Raw genomic sequence first — 19,387 nt, forward strand, 5'->3', positions numbered from 1 at the left:
TAATGTGTAGTTAAGGTGGATGTAATTCATGCATGAATTCATATGACTCATAACATAGTTACGGTTGTTATTGATTAGTAAATAGCTTAACTCATCATTAGTTCATATTAAACTGATTATTAATTTATGTATTAGTACATGATTATTCATGTACAGTTATTGTAAAGTGTTACCGTTAAGCATAATATTTACACATTATGTGTCAGTTCTAACACAAAAATGTGTTGGAATCCTTTTACACATATTTTGTGTAAAATTTTAACACATCAATTTTAAGAGTGTAGAATGGGAATAGGTGGTAAGATGTTAAATTGGATTAGAGATATTTAAGAGAAAGAACTATTGAGGTCAGGATTTGCATGGAATCTTTAAACATCTACTCCAGTGGTTCTCAACTCCAGTCCTCAGGCCCCCCCTCCCAGAAAATTTCAGATGTCTCCTTATATGAAACACCTGAATCCACTCATCAGGCTCCTGCCAGAATGTTTGAAATGTTTCCTTAATTAACACACTTACAAGCTGATGAACTGAATTAGGTGTTTTATATATGGAGACATCTAAAATGTTCTGGGAGGGGGGCCCGAGGACTGGAGTTGAGAACCACTGATCTACTCAATAAAAAATGGTACTCTGCAAGGAAGTGTATGCAGGCAGCCCAAATATTATTTAATGTTATGATTGATGATATATTTTCTGGAGTTGAACAGAGAATGAGTAAAGCCTTATATGCAGATGATGGGGCATTATGGGTAAGGGGTCGTAACATTAATGTACTGGAGTCAAGAATGCAGAAAGCAATAGAACAAGTAGAAAAGTGGTCATATGAATGGGGATTCCGTTTATCAGTAGAAAAAACTCAATATATATGTCTCTCTAAAAAAAGAGTAAATCTTAGATTAGATATTAAATTGTGTGGTTTGATAATAAAATTAATATTCAAAAAATGGTGGATAAATGTAAGAGAGGTATTAATGTACTTTAATGTCTGTCAGGATATAATTGGGGTTCATCTGGTGCATCTTTGAAAATTATATATATTGCTTTAAATATTTGATGGCGGAAACAAATGTCTTATTGTATAAGTCTGCAGGGAAAGGAAAAACACATCCTTCAAAAAAGGTACTTGAAGAGTGCTGGGAGTATGGCCGGACTAATGTCAGTAGTTTTGGGTGGAGTTGGGGAAAAGAAGTATTACTGCCATCCCTCCATGGTTATTTTGTTATTTTGTTACACTATAGTAAGCATGGAAATGAAAAGTATTATACAAAACGAAGCTGGATATCAAAATACCATAATGATGCAGTACAGATAAACACAGATGCGTCTAAAGATCCAGTTACTGGAAAAACAGGTGCAGCGGAATTCATCCCAAAATATAATAGACTATTATGATCCCAAAAAAGAATTACAGATCACCTTTGAAAGAAACTAAACTTGCAAATAGGAAGAAGCCTCAGCCCCCCATTTAGTTAACTTTAGTCGTATTTATTTATTTACCCCCCCCCCCCCCCTTTTACTCACCTCCGTAGTAGCGTAATATAATTGATATTCCAAGGAGTTCACACCTCAGTCCAGAAGATGGCGGTAATGCACACTGTTTGCAAACTGTCAGTAAAAGCTACCGGAGAAGAAGTGCTAGCGACCTTTACGGTGACGTAACGATCCGTAAGTTAACAGTGGTTTATTTCAAGGTGTCGACTTTTCGAGTTTGAAGCAAGAATCGGAGCGTCGGTGTCAGACGTAACATCACTACCTTTACCAAGTAGTGCTAAAGTTTACGATATGGCGTGAACGCACTTTGTGACACTTCCAGCACAGCACTTCTTCTTCTGGCTAGTAGCTACTAGTCATGATTCTAAACTTCGGAAACTGAACAGATTTCACACACTCAAACAAGCACATTGATTGTGAATGTAGTAATGCTTTCAGACAGGTCTACGCATTGAACGGAGACATGAATTCGCTTTGGTGGTGTAGAGTTGCAATTTTCCTCCTGGTTGAAGTATCACTGGGTAAGTTGCTACTACAATGATACAGTTTTTGTGAGTCTGCTTAACGTTACTGAAGAGTGTTCTGTAAGAGTTTGTTTTAAAATGTTAACCTTAGACGTTTTTGTTATAATAATGTAGTTTTTTGAAACATCCGCTGTTCTCTGTGAAATTATTTGAGTGATAATGTGAGAATTTATTAATGTCGTCAGACGACACGCAGTCTCTATGTTTTTGTTCCGACAGTTCTGTCTGAAACATACATTTAATACCCAGAGAGTAACGACAAAATGTAACAATGAAATGATTTAATACTCCATTGCATTAACTTATATTGATGCCACAAAGCCACTGAGAGATTGTAGTTAAGCAGGAAGTGAAAGTGAAAGGGTAAGTTACATGCCACTGCAATGCAGCGGAAGAAAATAAACAAAGCTGCGTGTAATTTCGCTTATTTATGCTTTAATAATAGCCTACTGTTTCTGTGTTAAGAAGTACAAATTTTTGAGTGCACAGCTAAAGTATGTTCCCCGGAGCTTTTTCCGAAACAGCACCATATCTCATCGTGCACTATTTGGGGCGTCCGCCACAATGCACTCTGATTTTGATTGTTCATTCGATAACTCACTATAAGACATGATTCAACGCGCGACGAACATGTGACTGGAATCAGCTGAAGGGGACTGTACAGGAAACACCACAATTGTATGTTCATACACTTGTGTTGGTTCCCTGTTTGTGCAGATGTTGTGTTGAAGTCTGTTCCCTCTATCATGTATTTCTTATAGCGTTTTCATCACGTTACGTTGATAATTTATTTAGAAAGATTAAAGATTTGAATGGGTTATACTAAAGAAGCAATAATATAATGTATTCTATATCATTTATTAAATATTTCTAAATTTTTTTCGTTTTCTAATATTTCTTTTTACCTTATACCTTAGCCTGTGTTTTCCTTTTTGTCCGTACTGTTTGTTTACATACTTAATAAAAATAGATATAGCACACATTCACATACATGATGTGAAGTGTTATTAATATATAAACAGGCCTACGCATATTAGTTTGTATGTAAACATAATAGTTTTAGAACAATCACGGCTAAATATAAGGAAGAAATAATAGAAAACAGGACAATTATTTAATATTTAATAAAGGGTATATAAAATATATAGTATTCCTTTTTTATGTACTTTAGCGGTTGATACTGTAAAAATAATTGTTTTACCAATAAAGAACAAACCATATACATTACATACATGCACACATCTCAGTAGCCTTAAGCCTTTTAAACTTTTAATGTATCTAAAAAAATAAACGTAACATGATGAAAACTCTATAAGAAACATTACACTAAAGGAAAACAGGGGGAACAGACTTAACACCTGTCCTAGATGCTGGGGGGGCCCTAAGCAAACCTTTGTGAGGGGCCCCCTATCAGTGCATTCAAAAAATCCATTCATTGTTTCTGCTTTAATTAGTTGTTAAGTAACCGCATATTGTATTATCTTACAGCTGTATATTATTCACATATGGACTTTACTTTGACACTCTTCTCTGCAGCAGGGCCAAGCTCAAATAGCGGCAGTGGCAGCTAGTAGTGGCACTTCCGGCATCAGTAGTGGCACTTCCGGCACTACTAGCTGCCTCAAAATAAGCCAGATGCCGGAAGTGCCACCACTAGCTGCCTCAAAATGAGCCAGATGCCGGACGTGCCACTACTGATGCCGGAAGTGCCACTACTAGCTGCCACTGCCGCGATTTGAGCTTGCTGTCTCTCCTTCTCTGACAAATGAATACTTGCTGATTATAACATGAAACATGAATTTGTTTTAAGGCTGTTTTGATTTAAAATGTGTTGTGGGAAGCACTAAAAATAAACCTGATTAAAATTTTAATTAATTTAATGAATCAAATTTAATAGAAATGCATAATGTTAATACAGTAAAAAATTAACAATTTAAAACGTTACCCATTCACCAAATCTAAACAAACTGAAAGACAAACACATTAAAGTGCATAAATGTTGTTTACTTTATTTACTGACATAAATTATGACTTAATTACTAAAAATTACTTATAAAGTTCAAACAAAAAAAATTACACTGCTTTGTTAGGCAATACTAATAAAACTTTCAAATATTACAAACACATACTTTCCTTTTGTTCCCTTGCTTCACGTTTTTTCCCATTATTCTGCTCCAGACGGATAGCATTTTATAGCCATGGTGGGCAGATGATATGTGCACTGTTAGCCATCACTCTCCTGCGTCATGCCTCCGGAGGTCGTGTGTGCACGCTGCATACATTATCAATCTAGGTTTATTAGCATTTCATTCGCAAGTCATAAGCATATTGCAACAATTTACTATTAACTAAGAATAATAATCAACTTTATAATTGTTAATATTCTGAAATACGTCTTTATGCCGTATGCAGCCTACAAATGCGACCTCTGAAGGCTGCAGCCTTCGGATTGAGAAACGGCCTGCATGTTGTCGGAGTACATATCAGTAATTAAAGAAATCATTAAGTATTTTTAAAAACCTGCATAAATCCGTATGTTTGCATATTATTAAAATTATAGCGTCTTGTTTTCATTAAACAATAATGGTTTTAAATTATTGTGGTGCGGGGCCTTATGCAAATTGCGTAATTTGCGTATGGAAAGGCCCGGCACTGTGTTTGTGTATCTTCGTTTCCTTTCCTCGCATCTTAGCTCCTCCCCCTAACCCATTGAAACTTTGAGTGATACACAACAGAGCTCTGCTATGAGCGGTTACATAACCTTCATGTGGCTCATGTTACCATATAACTTTAATGCCCAACAGGTGTAAATATTAGGGCTGGGTATTGTTAGCAATTTCACAATTCGATTCGATTTCGATTCTTGAGGCTTCGATTCAATTCGATTCGATTCAATTCAATATGGATTTACTTCCTTCGATATCGATTCAATAATAAGTAAATACACAAGCAATTAAGTACCCGAGTATATTTTTAAATAATGTGTGTAGTATTACTTATGTTCAGAGGTGGAAAAAGTACAAAAATATTTTACTTAAGTAAAAGTAAAGTTACTGGTCTAAAAATCTACTCAAGTAAAAAGTAAAAAGTAAATCATTAAAAAGTTACTTTTTTTACAGCGGGGAGAGGTGGAGGATTTTAGTATAGTTCAAAAACGACAAGGGAATATAAATCTCAAACTAGTTATTTTTAATTGTAGGAACATCTTTACAATTAAAGTGCAATAACAAAAAGTAAAAAAAAGCCTTTTTAAACTAAGAAACATTTATGCAATTATTTAATGATTTTACATGTGAGTTATGCACTTTTGAAGGTGGTCAGCAGCTTGTAAATACAATCACTGTAAGGTTGTAATTGATGTATTGCTGGTAACATACATTATTTTATTAAACTATATATCTAGTTTAAATGAGCATATAATTAGATGAGTGCCATGTCATACTTTTGACACGTTTATTGTCTTCTAGCGTCCCTGACCTGGGTACCTGATGTCAGACCTTTATTCTCTCTCTCTCTCTCTCTGCAATGTCTAATGAGCTGCGCATTTTCGAGGACGTTCTGAAGTTGTGTTTGACTTGACGCGAAGCTGCTAGACTGCGATGGATAATGCGCACTGTATTAAAAACGCGTCGTGCAAATGAGCATTAAACCCCGGTCTGCAATTTCGTACTCGAGAGCATGAATCCTACCTTTCATAGGAATGAAACACTTGCTTCGCGTCAGTGGAAAGTGGTCGCTTAAATATGACCAGGGGTTTCTTTCATAAGATTTGAACTGAGGCGGGTCTGCATTAGCGCGCGCCTGTCTCGTCCGTCTCCATGGTTCTTTTTGCGCGTTCCCCCGCCCATCAATCATCCGTTGCGCGTCTTTATCACCTTGCTTTAAAAAAAAATACTCTGTAACGGATATGATTTAAAATGTAGCGAAGTACAATACTTCAAAAAAAACATACTTAAGTAAAAGTACAGATTTTAAAAACCACTCAAAAAAGTAAAGGACACAAAAAACTACTCATTTACAGTAACGTGAGTAAATGTAATTTGTTTCCTTCCACCTCTGCTAATATTTGATCACGTTGATGGTGCAGGCTTGAAAGAAGTGCTGCTGTTTGCCATCTTTGATCTTTCTGTTTTGATATAGCGCGTCTTGTACAACGCTGAATGCTCTAACTAGAGTGTTGCCCACAGCGCCGCCACTGGCCGGGGGGGCTGAATCGATTCATAGAATTTGATGAATCGATATTGAATTGAGAAACAAATAATTGCAATGCATTGATGAATCGATGTTTTTACCCAGCCCTAGTAAATATGTCTTTCCACTTCATGTTTTTGTTTTGTGCTGTGTGCAGTGTAGTACAGTACTCTCAGTACTCTAAAAGTGATGCGGACAAGAAAGTTGCATATATATGTTAGCATATATATGTCCACAGAAGTACCACATAAGCCTACATAACTGATGGGCAAATATCACTGCTAACCCAAAATTCAGATAAACTATCATGTACATAAACTAAATTCAGAACATCTCCTGAGATGAACATCTGCAGTGCTTGGTTATAAAAAGCTGTTTTCAGATGCCCATCGGCAGATTGTCTGACGTCTATTCTTAATAATTTATTCGGTGCCATTTGTGTCCCCAAGACATAATAGTGTATGAGAAAAAAGAAAAAGGAACGCTTCTCTGGGTCAATTTTTTTAATAAATAATGTACAAACAATCCAGGGTGCTCTTCAAAAAAGGGCCTATAATAACAATAAGAAAAAATGAGGCACTCCTGATAAATGTAAAAAAAGCTTTTAATTAAAAAAATGGCTACATGCCAATGTGTTTCAACTAAACAGTTTTCATCACGGCATGACAAACATACACCGGTGAGTGCATTTACCAGGTAGAGAGGTGTTGGAATGGTCACATGACCTAAGCTCCACCCCCAGCTTTAACAACAACTAGGTAAAACTTTTTTTAATAATCTCATTACAGCCAAACACACTGAGCTGTTCACAAAGAAAACACAAATAGTAAAAAAAAAAGTGATAATTGCACAACATTATTTGTTATACTTGAATATTATTCTGCATACACACATCAAAAACATATTACCCATGATAAGTCTAAAAACAAACAATAGAAAAGTATTAACACAAACATACTATGATTACTAAAATGCCCTATAAAAAGGGGGAGAAATCCACATCGTCATTTAATCCTGGAAAGTAGTGGCTCTAAGTTTTACAATTTACCAGGTTTTCCTTTGAAGAAGACGTTGAAGCCTGTCACCACCACCCCTACATTCCTAGAAATGACTTCAATGACCATTACCTCCAAATTATACAAATTCATGTGCCCAGCCTCTTTGAAATGCACATCCATGGGGTAGTTAGGATTCACAGATCTGATGGCGTATTTGTGCTCTGCAAGATGTTCTTCGCTTACTGCGTCCCACATAGAAACACCCACACTCACATTCAAGTCTGTAAACATCACATGTGCTGGTGTTAAAATTAGCAAAGTCCTAACAATGAAACATTCTTTGCGTAAACACATCAATAAATGAACTTTGGCGGGCAACATTTTCACAATGATTACATGAGCCAAAACCGTATGTGCCCTTAGGTCTCCGAAGCCATGACAAAGGTCTAGAAGAAGGGAGATGACTGTTCATCAGTTTGTTCTTAAGAGTTGGTGCCCTCCTAAATGAAAACATTGTAGGCTCTGAAAACATGGGCGCAAATTAGGATCACTAGATAATATGTCCCAATTTTTCCGGATCACTCGTCTAATGTCAAACCCCATAGAGCTATACTGTGTAGAGAAAAGGATCACAGTCATGTGTGCTTAATTTTAGTTACAAATATAACTAATTATATAAAATAAATCCTAAATTTTTTATTACTGTTGTATAACCATATTTATGATATTCTTCACCAAATGTTATTTTTAATTATTTATGCATTTTTAATTATTAAAATCTTTAAATAAAGTTGCGTCCCTAAGATGAATGTCCCCCTTGTTACGCTTATGGGAATCCCCCTGAACACACTCCCTGGACCAATATGTTTTTATTACAGTTTAATTATAAAATCATGCAAATAAAAAAGGAAAGTTGCCTTTATTCTGAACCAATATTGTTGCATCGTCCCTCTCTCCATCGCCACCAGGATTTTCCCAAATAGAGCTCGTTTTTCCTCTCATTTGTGTAAAAATTGACGCTCCAAATCCACCAAGTAAACTGATGTGTTTAGGTCTGCCGCTTTGTTACACGTTACAAGAGAAGATCGGGTCTGAGTGGTGAATGAATAGGGTTTGGTTTTACACTGTGTGAGTGTAAGCAAGTTGGACATAGCATCTGGATTGTTGAAATGTAAATATGTGAACACGTGAATGCAGCATCTGAATACCGGGAAATACTGCACATGTAAATGAATTGCCGTCATTTACAAAGAGGATTGCATGCATGTATGTATGAATCGAGATTGTGATTCTTTTTTCGATTAATCGTGCAGCCCTAATTGCAAACACATGATTTTTTGTATTTACATCTAAATAACATGTATTGCAACATATATTCTGTTTCTGTTTGTTTTTTTACAGTATTTGGAGATTTGAGCAGCCCTCAGAATTTGACTCTTGAAACACTTAACACACATTACCTTCTGCAGTGGGACTGGGGTCATGAGACAGCTATGAATGGGACCGTTACCTTCACTGCACAATATCTAGCGTAAGTATGCCTGCATCTTTTTTTACAGCTGATGAGTTGACTTGGTTTTAGTTTTTTATGTATTATATATCCACCTTTTTCCTAAGCACCATGAGGCTTTGCTCGAATTATGGGTCTGACTTCTGGTTCACAAAGAAACGCTTTTCTGCTTTGTTTCTAGACATTAAAGGGACACAAGGCAGCATTTTTATGTTAATAAATCATCTTCTCAAGTCGGTATATGGTTAAATGACTCATTACCGGACGAATGAAGTCTCTCTCGCCCGCCCCTACCATCTGTAGGAAGAATACCCCACTTGCAACTTCGCTGTATCCGACCCGGTGTCCTTCAGTCTCGCAAAGTCTCAGATATTGCGAGAAGCATTATCACTTTACAGCAAACAACACAGAGGCAGGCGAGCTAAACACGGCTAGCGATTGTTGCAAATGGCAGAGCCGGGGAAGAAGCATCGAAAACCCTTGACGGAAGGGAAACCTAACTGGATTGGAAAAAAGCTGATACACTTGGTTCCGAGGGGGGAGGGACAACAGTTCGTTTTTACGACAGTGTGTTTGAAACTAGGGGGAGCTCGTAGAGAAATATTACACAGACTTGCCTGGTTTCCCTTTAATTTATAGCATTATAAATACATCACCATACTGCTTTATAGAGGAATAGAATGACTAATTTTAAAACATGTCTGTTAGGGGGAGGGGTGTAATTTCGACTGGGGATGGGGGACATGCTCCCCCCTCACTTTTAAAGTGATTTGTTTTTATTTTTTTAAACGCATTTTAAATTGCTGTGCAAATACAGCAGTAGAGCTTAATCCAAACTCAAACTGTAAACACATAAGGGGTTTTCACACTGCGCTTAACCCTGGGTAATCTTCATTCTAAACTAAAGCAATGGACCCCAAGAGGCAGTGGGTTGCCGGTGCATTTTATAACAGCTAAGGGGCGTTGTTAGGCACGACCCCCTTGGCTGTTACAAAATGCACTGGTGACCCAACGCTTCGAGGGGTTTATTGCGTTTATAAAACGGTTACTTCATATGCATAACGTTAGCGGGATTTTATAAAATAAAACACAAATAAGTTGTAATTATATTAGTATAAATATTACTCTTCCGCCAAACAAAGTAGTTCCTCAGAATCAAGTGTGACTGAAACAGAGCGCAGTTCCCAACCAACAGAGATGCAGCAAAGACACAATGAAAATATGATTTAAGACTGTGGTGTTTATTTTTATAAATCAACATTCATCTAATTTATACATTAAACTTTATATCGTGCAACTGTTGAAGTGATGATCAAATATGCTTGGAAGCATGCTTAACTTTTTCCCCGTCAGCGTTTTTTTAAGTTGCCACCCAGTTTTAGTTGAATGTCTTACAGAAAAATGATCTTCTTTAAATAAACATAATAAAAATAAAATATCAAATGAAAGAACAGTCCATCCGCTTTCCAACAACATCAAAAAACGTTTCATCCTACCTTCATTTGTTGTCTTATCAGTTATCACCTCTCAAATTTTCAGCTAAATGCGGAGATAATTCCATTTTTGTGAAGAACTTTGTAAGAGATCAGATTCAGAGCCATCAAAACACACGTCCCGCTAAATCCACCACAACGCTGTTGTGTCGAGTGAATGCCTCAGTGTTTAAGTTGGGTAAGATTGCCATCTTGTGGATAATAGCGGAAATATCAATAAGACAAAAAAAAACTTCAGAGAATGTTTTCTCTTTATTGACGAAATGTTTTATTTATTGACATTTATCTGGATATCGCCATAATTGTGCAAATGTAGAAAAATTAAAAAATGATTAAAGACTGTGGTGTTTATTTTCATAAATCAGTACACAGCAACAGTGGCGCAATGATACTTGTGATGCGGTCTGAACCGTGGGTTTACCGGGGTATTTTATCACGGCTTAGAACGCGTTTCAACCAATCAGAATGAAGAACCAGAACGAGCCGTTTTATAACCTGCTTTTAACCCTGGGTTAAGGAGCGTTTCACACCTGTAATTTGAAAGCGGTGTTAGCACCGCTTTTTACCCAGGGTTATGAAACCCTGCTCCGGAGCAGGGTTAGCACCGCATTTGTGGTGTTAACCCCGCAGTGCGGTGCCAACCGCCTGCAGTGTGAAACGAAGCAGGGTTAGAATGTTATGACCCTAATTAAACACAGCTGAAGTAGCTAATCAAGGTGTTCAGGGTTGCTTGATAATTACAGACAGATGTGTTGGAGCTAGGTTGGAGACTCCTGACCCAGGGTTTAGGAATGCACAGTGTGAAACGTCAAATTATGAATACCCAGGGTTATCTCTTAACCCCTGCTTAAGTTTAAACAGTGTGAAACATGAAAAAAAAATAACCCAGGATTTCGTTAACCCTGGTTTTAGAATAACCCAGGGTTAACAATTTCAGGTGTGAAAAGCCTAATATTGTATTTAGAACACAGTTGTGCAGTGCAATGCACATTTTAATGTAACTGCTGTATACACAAATTTTGACTTTTTTTTTATTTAAGCAAACTTTTTTAAAACAAAAGCTGCTTAGCTTTTTGGCTGAAAAGACGGTTACTCTTCTCATAAGAACATGAGATGGTGCACTGATTAGTGTCTCACTGTCTGTGCTGGTGCTTGGGGCAGATAAATACCTGCGTGCAATCCATGCAAATATGTGTGTTTCCTTAATATTAGTCTCAGCCTCAGACGTCACGCCCACAGTCTGTTGGCTATTGAAGGTCTTGCTACGCGAGACTACGTTAGTTTAAATGCAGTTTACATAATGTTAAAACAATGACAATTCATGAATAAATGCCAATGCGAAAGACGCAATGCTATAGAAATAGCAGGGTCACAAAAAATAGGATGAAAAGAAAATATTTTATCTGCAAAAGATTTTTAAACAAGTTAAACAAGATGAAGAATTAGTTGTGAACAGTTTTCCAGAAATGCAGTCTCCAGAGGTCAGGTTCTCTGAGACTTTGCTAAGTTGAATAATCCTGAAACATTATTCCCATTTTAAAGGGATATTCCAGTGAAAAATGAGAATGAAACTTTATTTATTTTGTACAAACACGCAATTTATGACAGAGACCCTTCAAACTGTGTGGAGCACTTTCACCATAGAGGCTTGGATCTACGAGGTTTTATCAACAGTTTAAGGATCCAATGGTGTTTTGAGGTTTCATAACTAGCTCTTTTCAATACTTTTTATTTGTTAAATATTTGCAAAACCCACAGGCAGATGTAAAGGGGGATCAATAGCAATGATTTATGCAAAAAATTTAGGTTTCTGTTGATATGGTGCACATTTAAATATTGAATTATAATGAAGTAGGCTACCTCCAGTCTGCTAACAGGAAATAACCTTTTGTTTCATGTGTTTCTCCAACAGGCAGTATAAGACCCGCAGGCCTGCTCATAAGCAGGACTGGAAGTCTGTATGTGTTGATGTGGTGGAACGACACTGTGATTTCTCTGATGCTGGTCTATTTTACTTTGGCATGTTTCTGTTGCGTGTGAGGGCACAAATAGCTCAGCAATCTTCTCATTGGATCCAGATTGAGTTCTGTCCTGATAAACATGGTAATATACTATAAACAGATTTCTTTCTAGCTTAGTTTTACTTTTGACATTGCTTTCGCATCTCTTACTTTTATTCACTGCTTGTAGCTGATTTAGGTCCTCCATCCAGTGTGAAGCTGAATCCAGTTAAAGAAGGTTTGGAGATTACTATCTTTGACCCTCTAGACACCAACAACCAGTCCATGAAAGAGCTGGTACAAAAGATGTATTACCAAATCCAATACTGGAAGAAATATGAAGATCAGGTATCTATACCCACCATTGCATTAGAGGAAATCTTTCACACATAATATGTATGTATATGAATCTCTTTAAAGCAAGTACAACTGGTTAGCTGGTCTTTGATTTTTTGACTTTTGGACTTTTTATAACAGTTCAACAAAACTCATAAAGGCACAATTTAGGGATGCATCGAAATTTTGGCCAACGAACAATTTAGTCAGAAAATGGCATTATCAATTTTCGTCCGAAAGAGAAAAACGTCTGAAAGTATAAACCAAAAATAAATGGCGCTCCGATTTCAGTCTTACTGTAACCCGTGTCACAGCACTACACAGCAAAGCACGATCATGACTAGGCCTGTCAAGATAATTACTTTATCGACTTTATCGCACGATTAACTCATTCCCCGCCAGCCTTTTTTTGTTATTTTCACAAAATGCCTTCCGGGAAAATTTTCTTCTAAAAATATATTAGGGCTGTCAATAGATTAAAATATTTAATTGCGATTAATCACATGATTTCATGAGTTAACTCGCGATTAATCGCAAATTAATCGCACATTTTTATCTGTTCTAAATTTCTAAATCAGTTCTAAATCAGCATGGATTTGGATAATATATATGCTATATGCAAATGTATGTCTACAACAGCCTGTTTACATTTTTAACAGAACCATCAGCCATAGTTTAAAAAAAGTTTTTGGCTTTAGAAGACCTTGTTCTTTCTCCAATTATGTTTGCTGTTGCATAATTTGTGACCTGTGCTGGCAAATTGAGTTGGGATGAGCAAATTTTCAAAAATGTGTCACTTATATTTTAACATTCTCTATTAAAAAACTTCAAAACAGTTGGAACAATTGTTGGAATCTGACAAAGCATGACAGAACTACACCTGTTAACGCAGAGCAAAAACAATATCAATATATGTTACATATGTTTTTCTTTTATTGTTTAATTTTGACATTGACCACGTTTACATGCACACCAATAATGCGATTATTTCTAATAATGCGAGTAAGGTCTTAATCGCAGTAAGATGTTTACATGACTGGAGCTAACCTCTTCACTCCGGTTTACATGCAGTTTTTATTTTCGGATTATTCACACATAGCCCAATGCAGAGCACAAATGATGAACTCACATATGGTCCACTGTTTTAATTTTCTTACGTTATATGACAAACACGTTGTTATAGATGTATTTCATTATCCGGTGCCATGATGAAGATATAAATATGACAGTGCCTGTAAAGGGCGTTCACATGATATATAAAAATATCGTTTTAAAAATCGTTTTATAATAGCAGAGCTCACACAACAACTATAACGATAGCGATTTTGGCACATGATGAACGATAAACCATTGACAGCCAATCAAATCTATTTTAACTTGAAGTGCAAGCGCACTTAAAATGCAGTAGAAAGCTCATTCATTGCTGAGGTTATAACATAAAATTACCTCAGGTATCCAGAGCTGATGCAGTTGTTGCTGTGAAATTTTTCTACCACACGGACTACGCCAAAAGGTAAGATATTAACCTACTACATTCATTGTTTAGTTACGCGAAACGCAGCGAGTTGAGGACATCTGCTGGTTTCCCGCTGTGTAAATGCAACAAGAACAGCATACATTCAGTGACATGTAAACAATTTCAAAAAAGTTTTTATTACAAGAAATATCCGATGTTAGGTAATGCCGCGCTCGTTGAGCGAATTAGCATGAAGTTATCATTATGATGTGGTCACTAATATATTTATCGTTATAATTATCGTTATAATGTCCCTTAAAGCTTTTATACACTGCTGTTGTGTTATTTGAGCTGTTTCTGAATGAAGGCAGACTGCTGACAGCGAGTCGTGTTAGCAGAGTTCATGTAAAACTTGCTAATGTCAAGTTTAAAACAAATTTGTGCTTAGGTGCGTGACTAAAACACACGTGCACTTAATTAGTGCGGTATAAATGCGATTAAAGCGTTTACATGGACGCATACTGCGATTATAAACGGCGTACGCCACCTCTTTTAATGCGATTATACTTACTGCGACTATAAGCTTAATCGCATTATTTTTATCGAATTATTGCGATTACATGAGGTATAGTATAATCGGAGTATTGATAAAATCCCATTATTCTCGCATTATTAGGGTGCATGTAAACGCTGTCTTTGAGACAGACTGCTTTAAGATACTTTAGGCTAATGCAAGGGTTTAATATAATGACACAACAGATACTTTTCCGTAACAGTTAACCAAACATTCACTTCAGATATAACAGATTATAGGTCATACCTAATTGAATTCTTGTCAAAACAGATATTTTTAAACCTGTAATTTTGTGTTAGATGTCTATATATATCAGGGTCACGCACTCGCACGTTTGTATGCATGCGTTTCAGACGTCTGCGTCAGGCATCGCTTTTGAGCCTTGTCACTCTTAATAACTCTTTTAACATCAATCAGATCCCGAACTTTATCTCTCTTAATAATTATTTTAACATCTAGAAAGTCCTGCAGTCTATTTTCTACAATTTCTGAATGCTTTAAAAACGAAACTAAAAAGTGAAAGAAGACGCATCTTTGCTTTATATGGATTTGGGACGGTACACCTCACAGAAAACGTGGAGATAAAGAAAACTGCACGTGCAGAAAACGTGCATTTTAGATGTTTAATGACCATTAGAGAATTGGATTCGCTAGACGAGAGCTTAATGTTCTTATTTTTATGAAAACCTCTGACTCATCTAGCCAGCGCCGGTCACTTGCTGCGTCTCAATTCATCTAGCTGTGGGTCAAACAGAAATTGCGTGTTGCGTTAATAAAATTAGTGCCATTAAAATGTTATTAACGCGTTTATTTTGACAGCCCTAAAAATATATATAAACATACAAATATATCAAATGAAAGAACATACACTCTGCTTCCAAATAAACAAACGGGAAAAAAATGTTTCATGCTGTGTATATTTTTTTCTCTGCTTATAAACGCTTAAATATGGGTATTTTTCCAAAAATGAAAAATAAAAAAATATAAATTAAATGTATAAATTGGGTCTAGTGAATAATTGCGGTATTACAGATTAACATAAAAACTCATCAGGAACACGTATTTTCATGCAAACGTTTTCTCGAGAATGATTTAAGGAGATAACTCTTCAATGGTGGGGAAAGAGTTAATGAACATGACCTCAGTGATTTTTGAGAGCCGTTGTGTTTATATGTGTGTTGTTTGCATAAAATTAATTCCATTATTATTTTAGCCGATCGTGCTGCCGTTGTCATTTCTCTATGCTGTCTGTCTCGGAGGAGTGGCACGCGCAGCTCAGGGTCCACACATGCACGCAAACATGCACTGACACAGAGCGGACAGAGACGGGCAACAAAAAGCTGGACAGTAATACAAAAAGAGCTTTAGTGAATCATAATTATTAGTTTAAGTCAATAGTCAAAAATAAATTATTATAAAAACTAGGGATGCCACAATTCTCAATACATTATTGAACCGTTCGGTTCGACCCCCACGGTCCAATACGCGCAGGTGAATTGCGGTTTTTCGGTTTATCCATCAAAATCTGTCAGTTTTATATTCCCTGCACTTTTGTTAATGTGCACATGCGCGTGATCTGCACGCTTATAAACGCCACAGCGAGTTGATATCCAGTCACTGTGCGCTAGCTGCGTTAAACTCTGCTTGAACTCTGCTTGCAATGCTGGTGTCAGATTTCATTCGCGTGCACACACACCCAACAGAAGTACGACAACAAAAAGCAGCAGCACGACTGTCTTTTAAATCTGAGGTGTGGATTAATAATTTGTGCGTGTAGATTACATACAACATCAATGTAAAGATGCAAATTCGCGTGCGGCAATGCGAATGACGCAAATTGGGCTTGTTATTGATGCAAACGCGCGTTATTTGCCTCAAACACATCTTCTGCGCAAGTTGAAAAAGTTTAACTCAAGAAGATGCTAAAATAAATCCCACCAGTAATGTTGTTTGAGGAACGCATTTTTGGTTTCTACACAGACAGCATGATGTTGGACTTAACATTAGTGCAGTACGGTATAGCCTTTATTTACAATGTAAAGTTTAATTTACTAAGTACAGGTATATAAAATGGCCAATTTATGTAATGTAATGAATTCACATGTTCCCCAGTTTTAATAGGATATGATTTTTATATGTCTTTATTTAATTATATCTTATATTGTTGTATCAGTACACTAGAAATATGTAAGATGATTTTTGCATTTACATAAAATGAAGAGAACTGCAATTAAAACCAGTATTTTTGCTTCTTAACATCTCAATGTTCCTGTTACCTAAGCATAGAATAATTAAAAACAGTTTAATAGGCCATGGCATCAGAACCGAAACCGAACCGTAAACCGTGAACAAGAACCGAAATATGTATTGAACCGTGAACTAAGTGTATTGTTGCATCACTAATAAAAACACTTTACAATAAGGTAATATTTGTTGACGTTAGTAAATGCACTAGCCACCATCAACTAACAGTGAACAATAGAAGAGAGCGGGGCAACAACAACACAATTTTGTTTTTCAATTAAAACATATTTGTTATATAAATCATATTTCTACAGAAGCGACACACACACTGCTCCAAATGAACACATAAAGTTTATTTTTAATCCCACCATTTTAATACAATTATGACAAAAGTGACAAATGTTACTTAACCCATGGATGGGGTAATTGTAACAGACAAAGGATTGTTTGTAATACTTGCTAGAAAATTCTATTAGACAAAAGCACTGCTAGACAAAAGCACTATTCAGACTGGATTGTTTTTCCAAACGAAGTTTGAGTTTAACGTGTCCCCCACGACATCTGTGATTTTATGTACCAATTCGGACGGTATTGAAATTCTCAGGCTATTCCAGACAGAGATAGGAGTTTCTGTTTCATGCGACTGATGAAGAGCACATGCTCTGGATACGCATGTTTGTAATGTTTTATATTTTGCTTTAAATGTAAAATTATTACAGAACATGTAATTTATTAATTTAATGTTAACAAATCAAAATAAAATATACAAATCCTACTACAGTAGCCTAGGTGTTTAATATAACTAGCTGCTAATAATAAACCCAAAGAAATTAAGAAATGATTAATAGCACTTTATTATCTTTATTAATTAACATTGGGCGGCAGTGGCTCAGTGGTTCATGTAGGTTGTCTACAAACCGGAAGGTTGGTGGTTCAATCCCCGGCTCCACCGGACCAAGTGTCGAGTTGTCCTTGAGCAAGACACCTAACCCCAGTTGCTCCCGACGAGCTGGCTGGCGCCTTGCATGGCTGACACCGCCGTCGGTGTATGAATGTGGGAGTGAATGGGTGAATGTGAGGCAAATTGTAAAGCGCTTTGGATGGCCATAGGTCTGTTAAAAGCGCTATATAAATGCAGTCCATTTACCATTTATTAATTAGCATTACCATTCCGGAGTTTAACAAAATAAGGTTGAGTTTCTTACCTTATACTGATATTACAGGGGCCAGTCTTAACACACTCTAAAAACAGACTGTTCTGTGTAGCACCGGGGGTGGTTCTTTGCTTGTGGTCATGGAGGGGCCGTTTTTGGTGCCATATAGCACCAGTGAAGCACCTGTGTGGAACCAGATAGGGGCAATATAGCACCACATATGGTTCTACATAGCACTATATGGTTCTACACAGGTGCTTCACTGGTGCCTCACCGGTGCTATATGGCACTAAAAACGGTTCTTTTATGATTACGAGCAAAGAACCACTTTTGGTGCTGTTTGGCACCGTTTGTTTTTAGAGTGTTAACATTGTTCGATATTCAGCTCGTCTTGATTTAATTATTTTATTTTGCCGAATGAAAAAAAAACATCCATATCTGAATAGAGGGTATGTTCATGACGTCACCATCGGCGAGAGGTACTGCGGTTATGCCCACTGAGTGGCAAAAGACAGAGCGGCAGCATTTGAGTACAGCGTGACATCGGCGAAAACAGGTCCAAATGGGAAAACAGATTAACAAGAATTCGGAGCTGTCGTTTTACAAACTGCCAACAAACACAGAAAGGAGAAGTAAATTGATTGTTTATGCTAACATCCACAGACCACAGGTGGGTTGATAAGTTGCTAGGGTCACTATCAAGCAAAGATTTTACATTGTACTTAAAAGTATTTTTCAAGTATTTGTATTTTATCTGTGTTTTTCTTTGGAAAACACATTCCAAAGCATATCATCACAGTTTTTATTCTATTACATTTCATAAATACACGTGTTTGTTTTACATTTAATATTTAAGTACATTAACATACGTTTACTCGCGTAAAAGTACACAATTTAAATGTAATAAGGTATTAAATACATTTTAATATGATTATATGCTTTAGAATGTAGTGAAGTAAAATTTTTCAAAATTTTTACAAAAATCCTAATAAGGCACAGATGCTTGGAAAATGTAACTAATTGTCCACCTCTGCTATCAAGTCCAACTAAATTTAATTTAAGCTGATAATAGTCAGTTTTACTGTCATTTTCGCAGTAGCCCCTATGAAAACCAGCCATTTTGTTGCACGTTAGTAAGACCTTACGGCAGATCATGTTGGCCAGAACACGACAAGAACCGCGTTTTCAAAAGATATTGCAGGCAAACACAGACATTTGCATCCGGACGGGATAAAATTTCTCAGAGGACCTCTGAGTTCGGCGAAAAACAGTAGGTAAATTGCTCAGAGGTCATCAGAGAAAAACACAGATGTGGCCGATTCGGACGGGATTAAAAACACTGAGAAAATCGTGCTTCTCTGAGGTCCAGCTGTAAAACGAATCCCGTCTGAATAGGGCTGAAGTCAGAATACTGAG

General features: G+C 36.6%; 1 protein-coding gene across 1 annotated transcript in view; it reads left to right on the forward strand.

The window, feature by feature from the left end:
* The first annotated feature begins 1,621 nt into the window (after nucleotides 1-1,621).
* Nucleotides 1,622-19,387, forward strand: part of il10rb (interleukin 10 receptor, beta) — a 30,209-nt gene continuing 12,443 nt past the window's right edge. The window contains exons 1-4 of the mRNA XM_073854830.1: nucleotides 1,622-2,012; nucleotides 8,606-8,735; nucleotides 12,120-12,310; nucleotides 12,398-12,555. Of these exons, the coding sequence (XP_073710931.1) occupies nucleotides 1,955-2,012; nucleotides 8,606-8,735; nucleotides 12,120-12,310; nucleotides 12,398-12,555 (537 nt within the window). The 5' untranslated portion in view covers nucleotides 1,622-1,954. The remainder of the gene's footprint in view (nucleotides 2,013-8,605; nucleotides 8,736-12,119; nucleotides 12,311-12,397; nucleotides 12,556-19,387) is intronic.

This window comes from Misgurnus anguillicaudatus, chromosome 17 (assembly GCF_027580225.2).
Source record: "Misgurnus anguillicaudatus chromosome 17, ASM2758022v2, whole genome shotgun sequence".
Classification (NCBI taxonomy): Eukaryota; Metazoa; Chordata; class Actinopteri; order Cypriniformes; family Cobitidae; genus Misgurnus; species Misgurnus anguillicaudatus.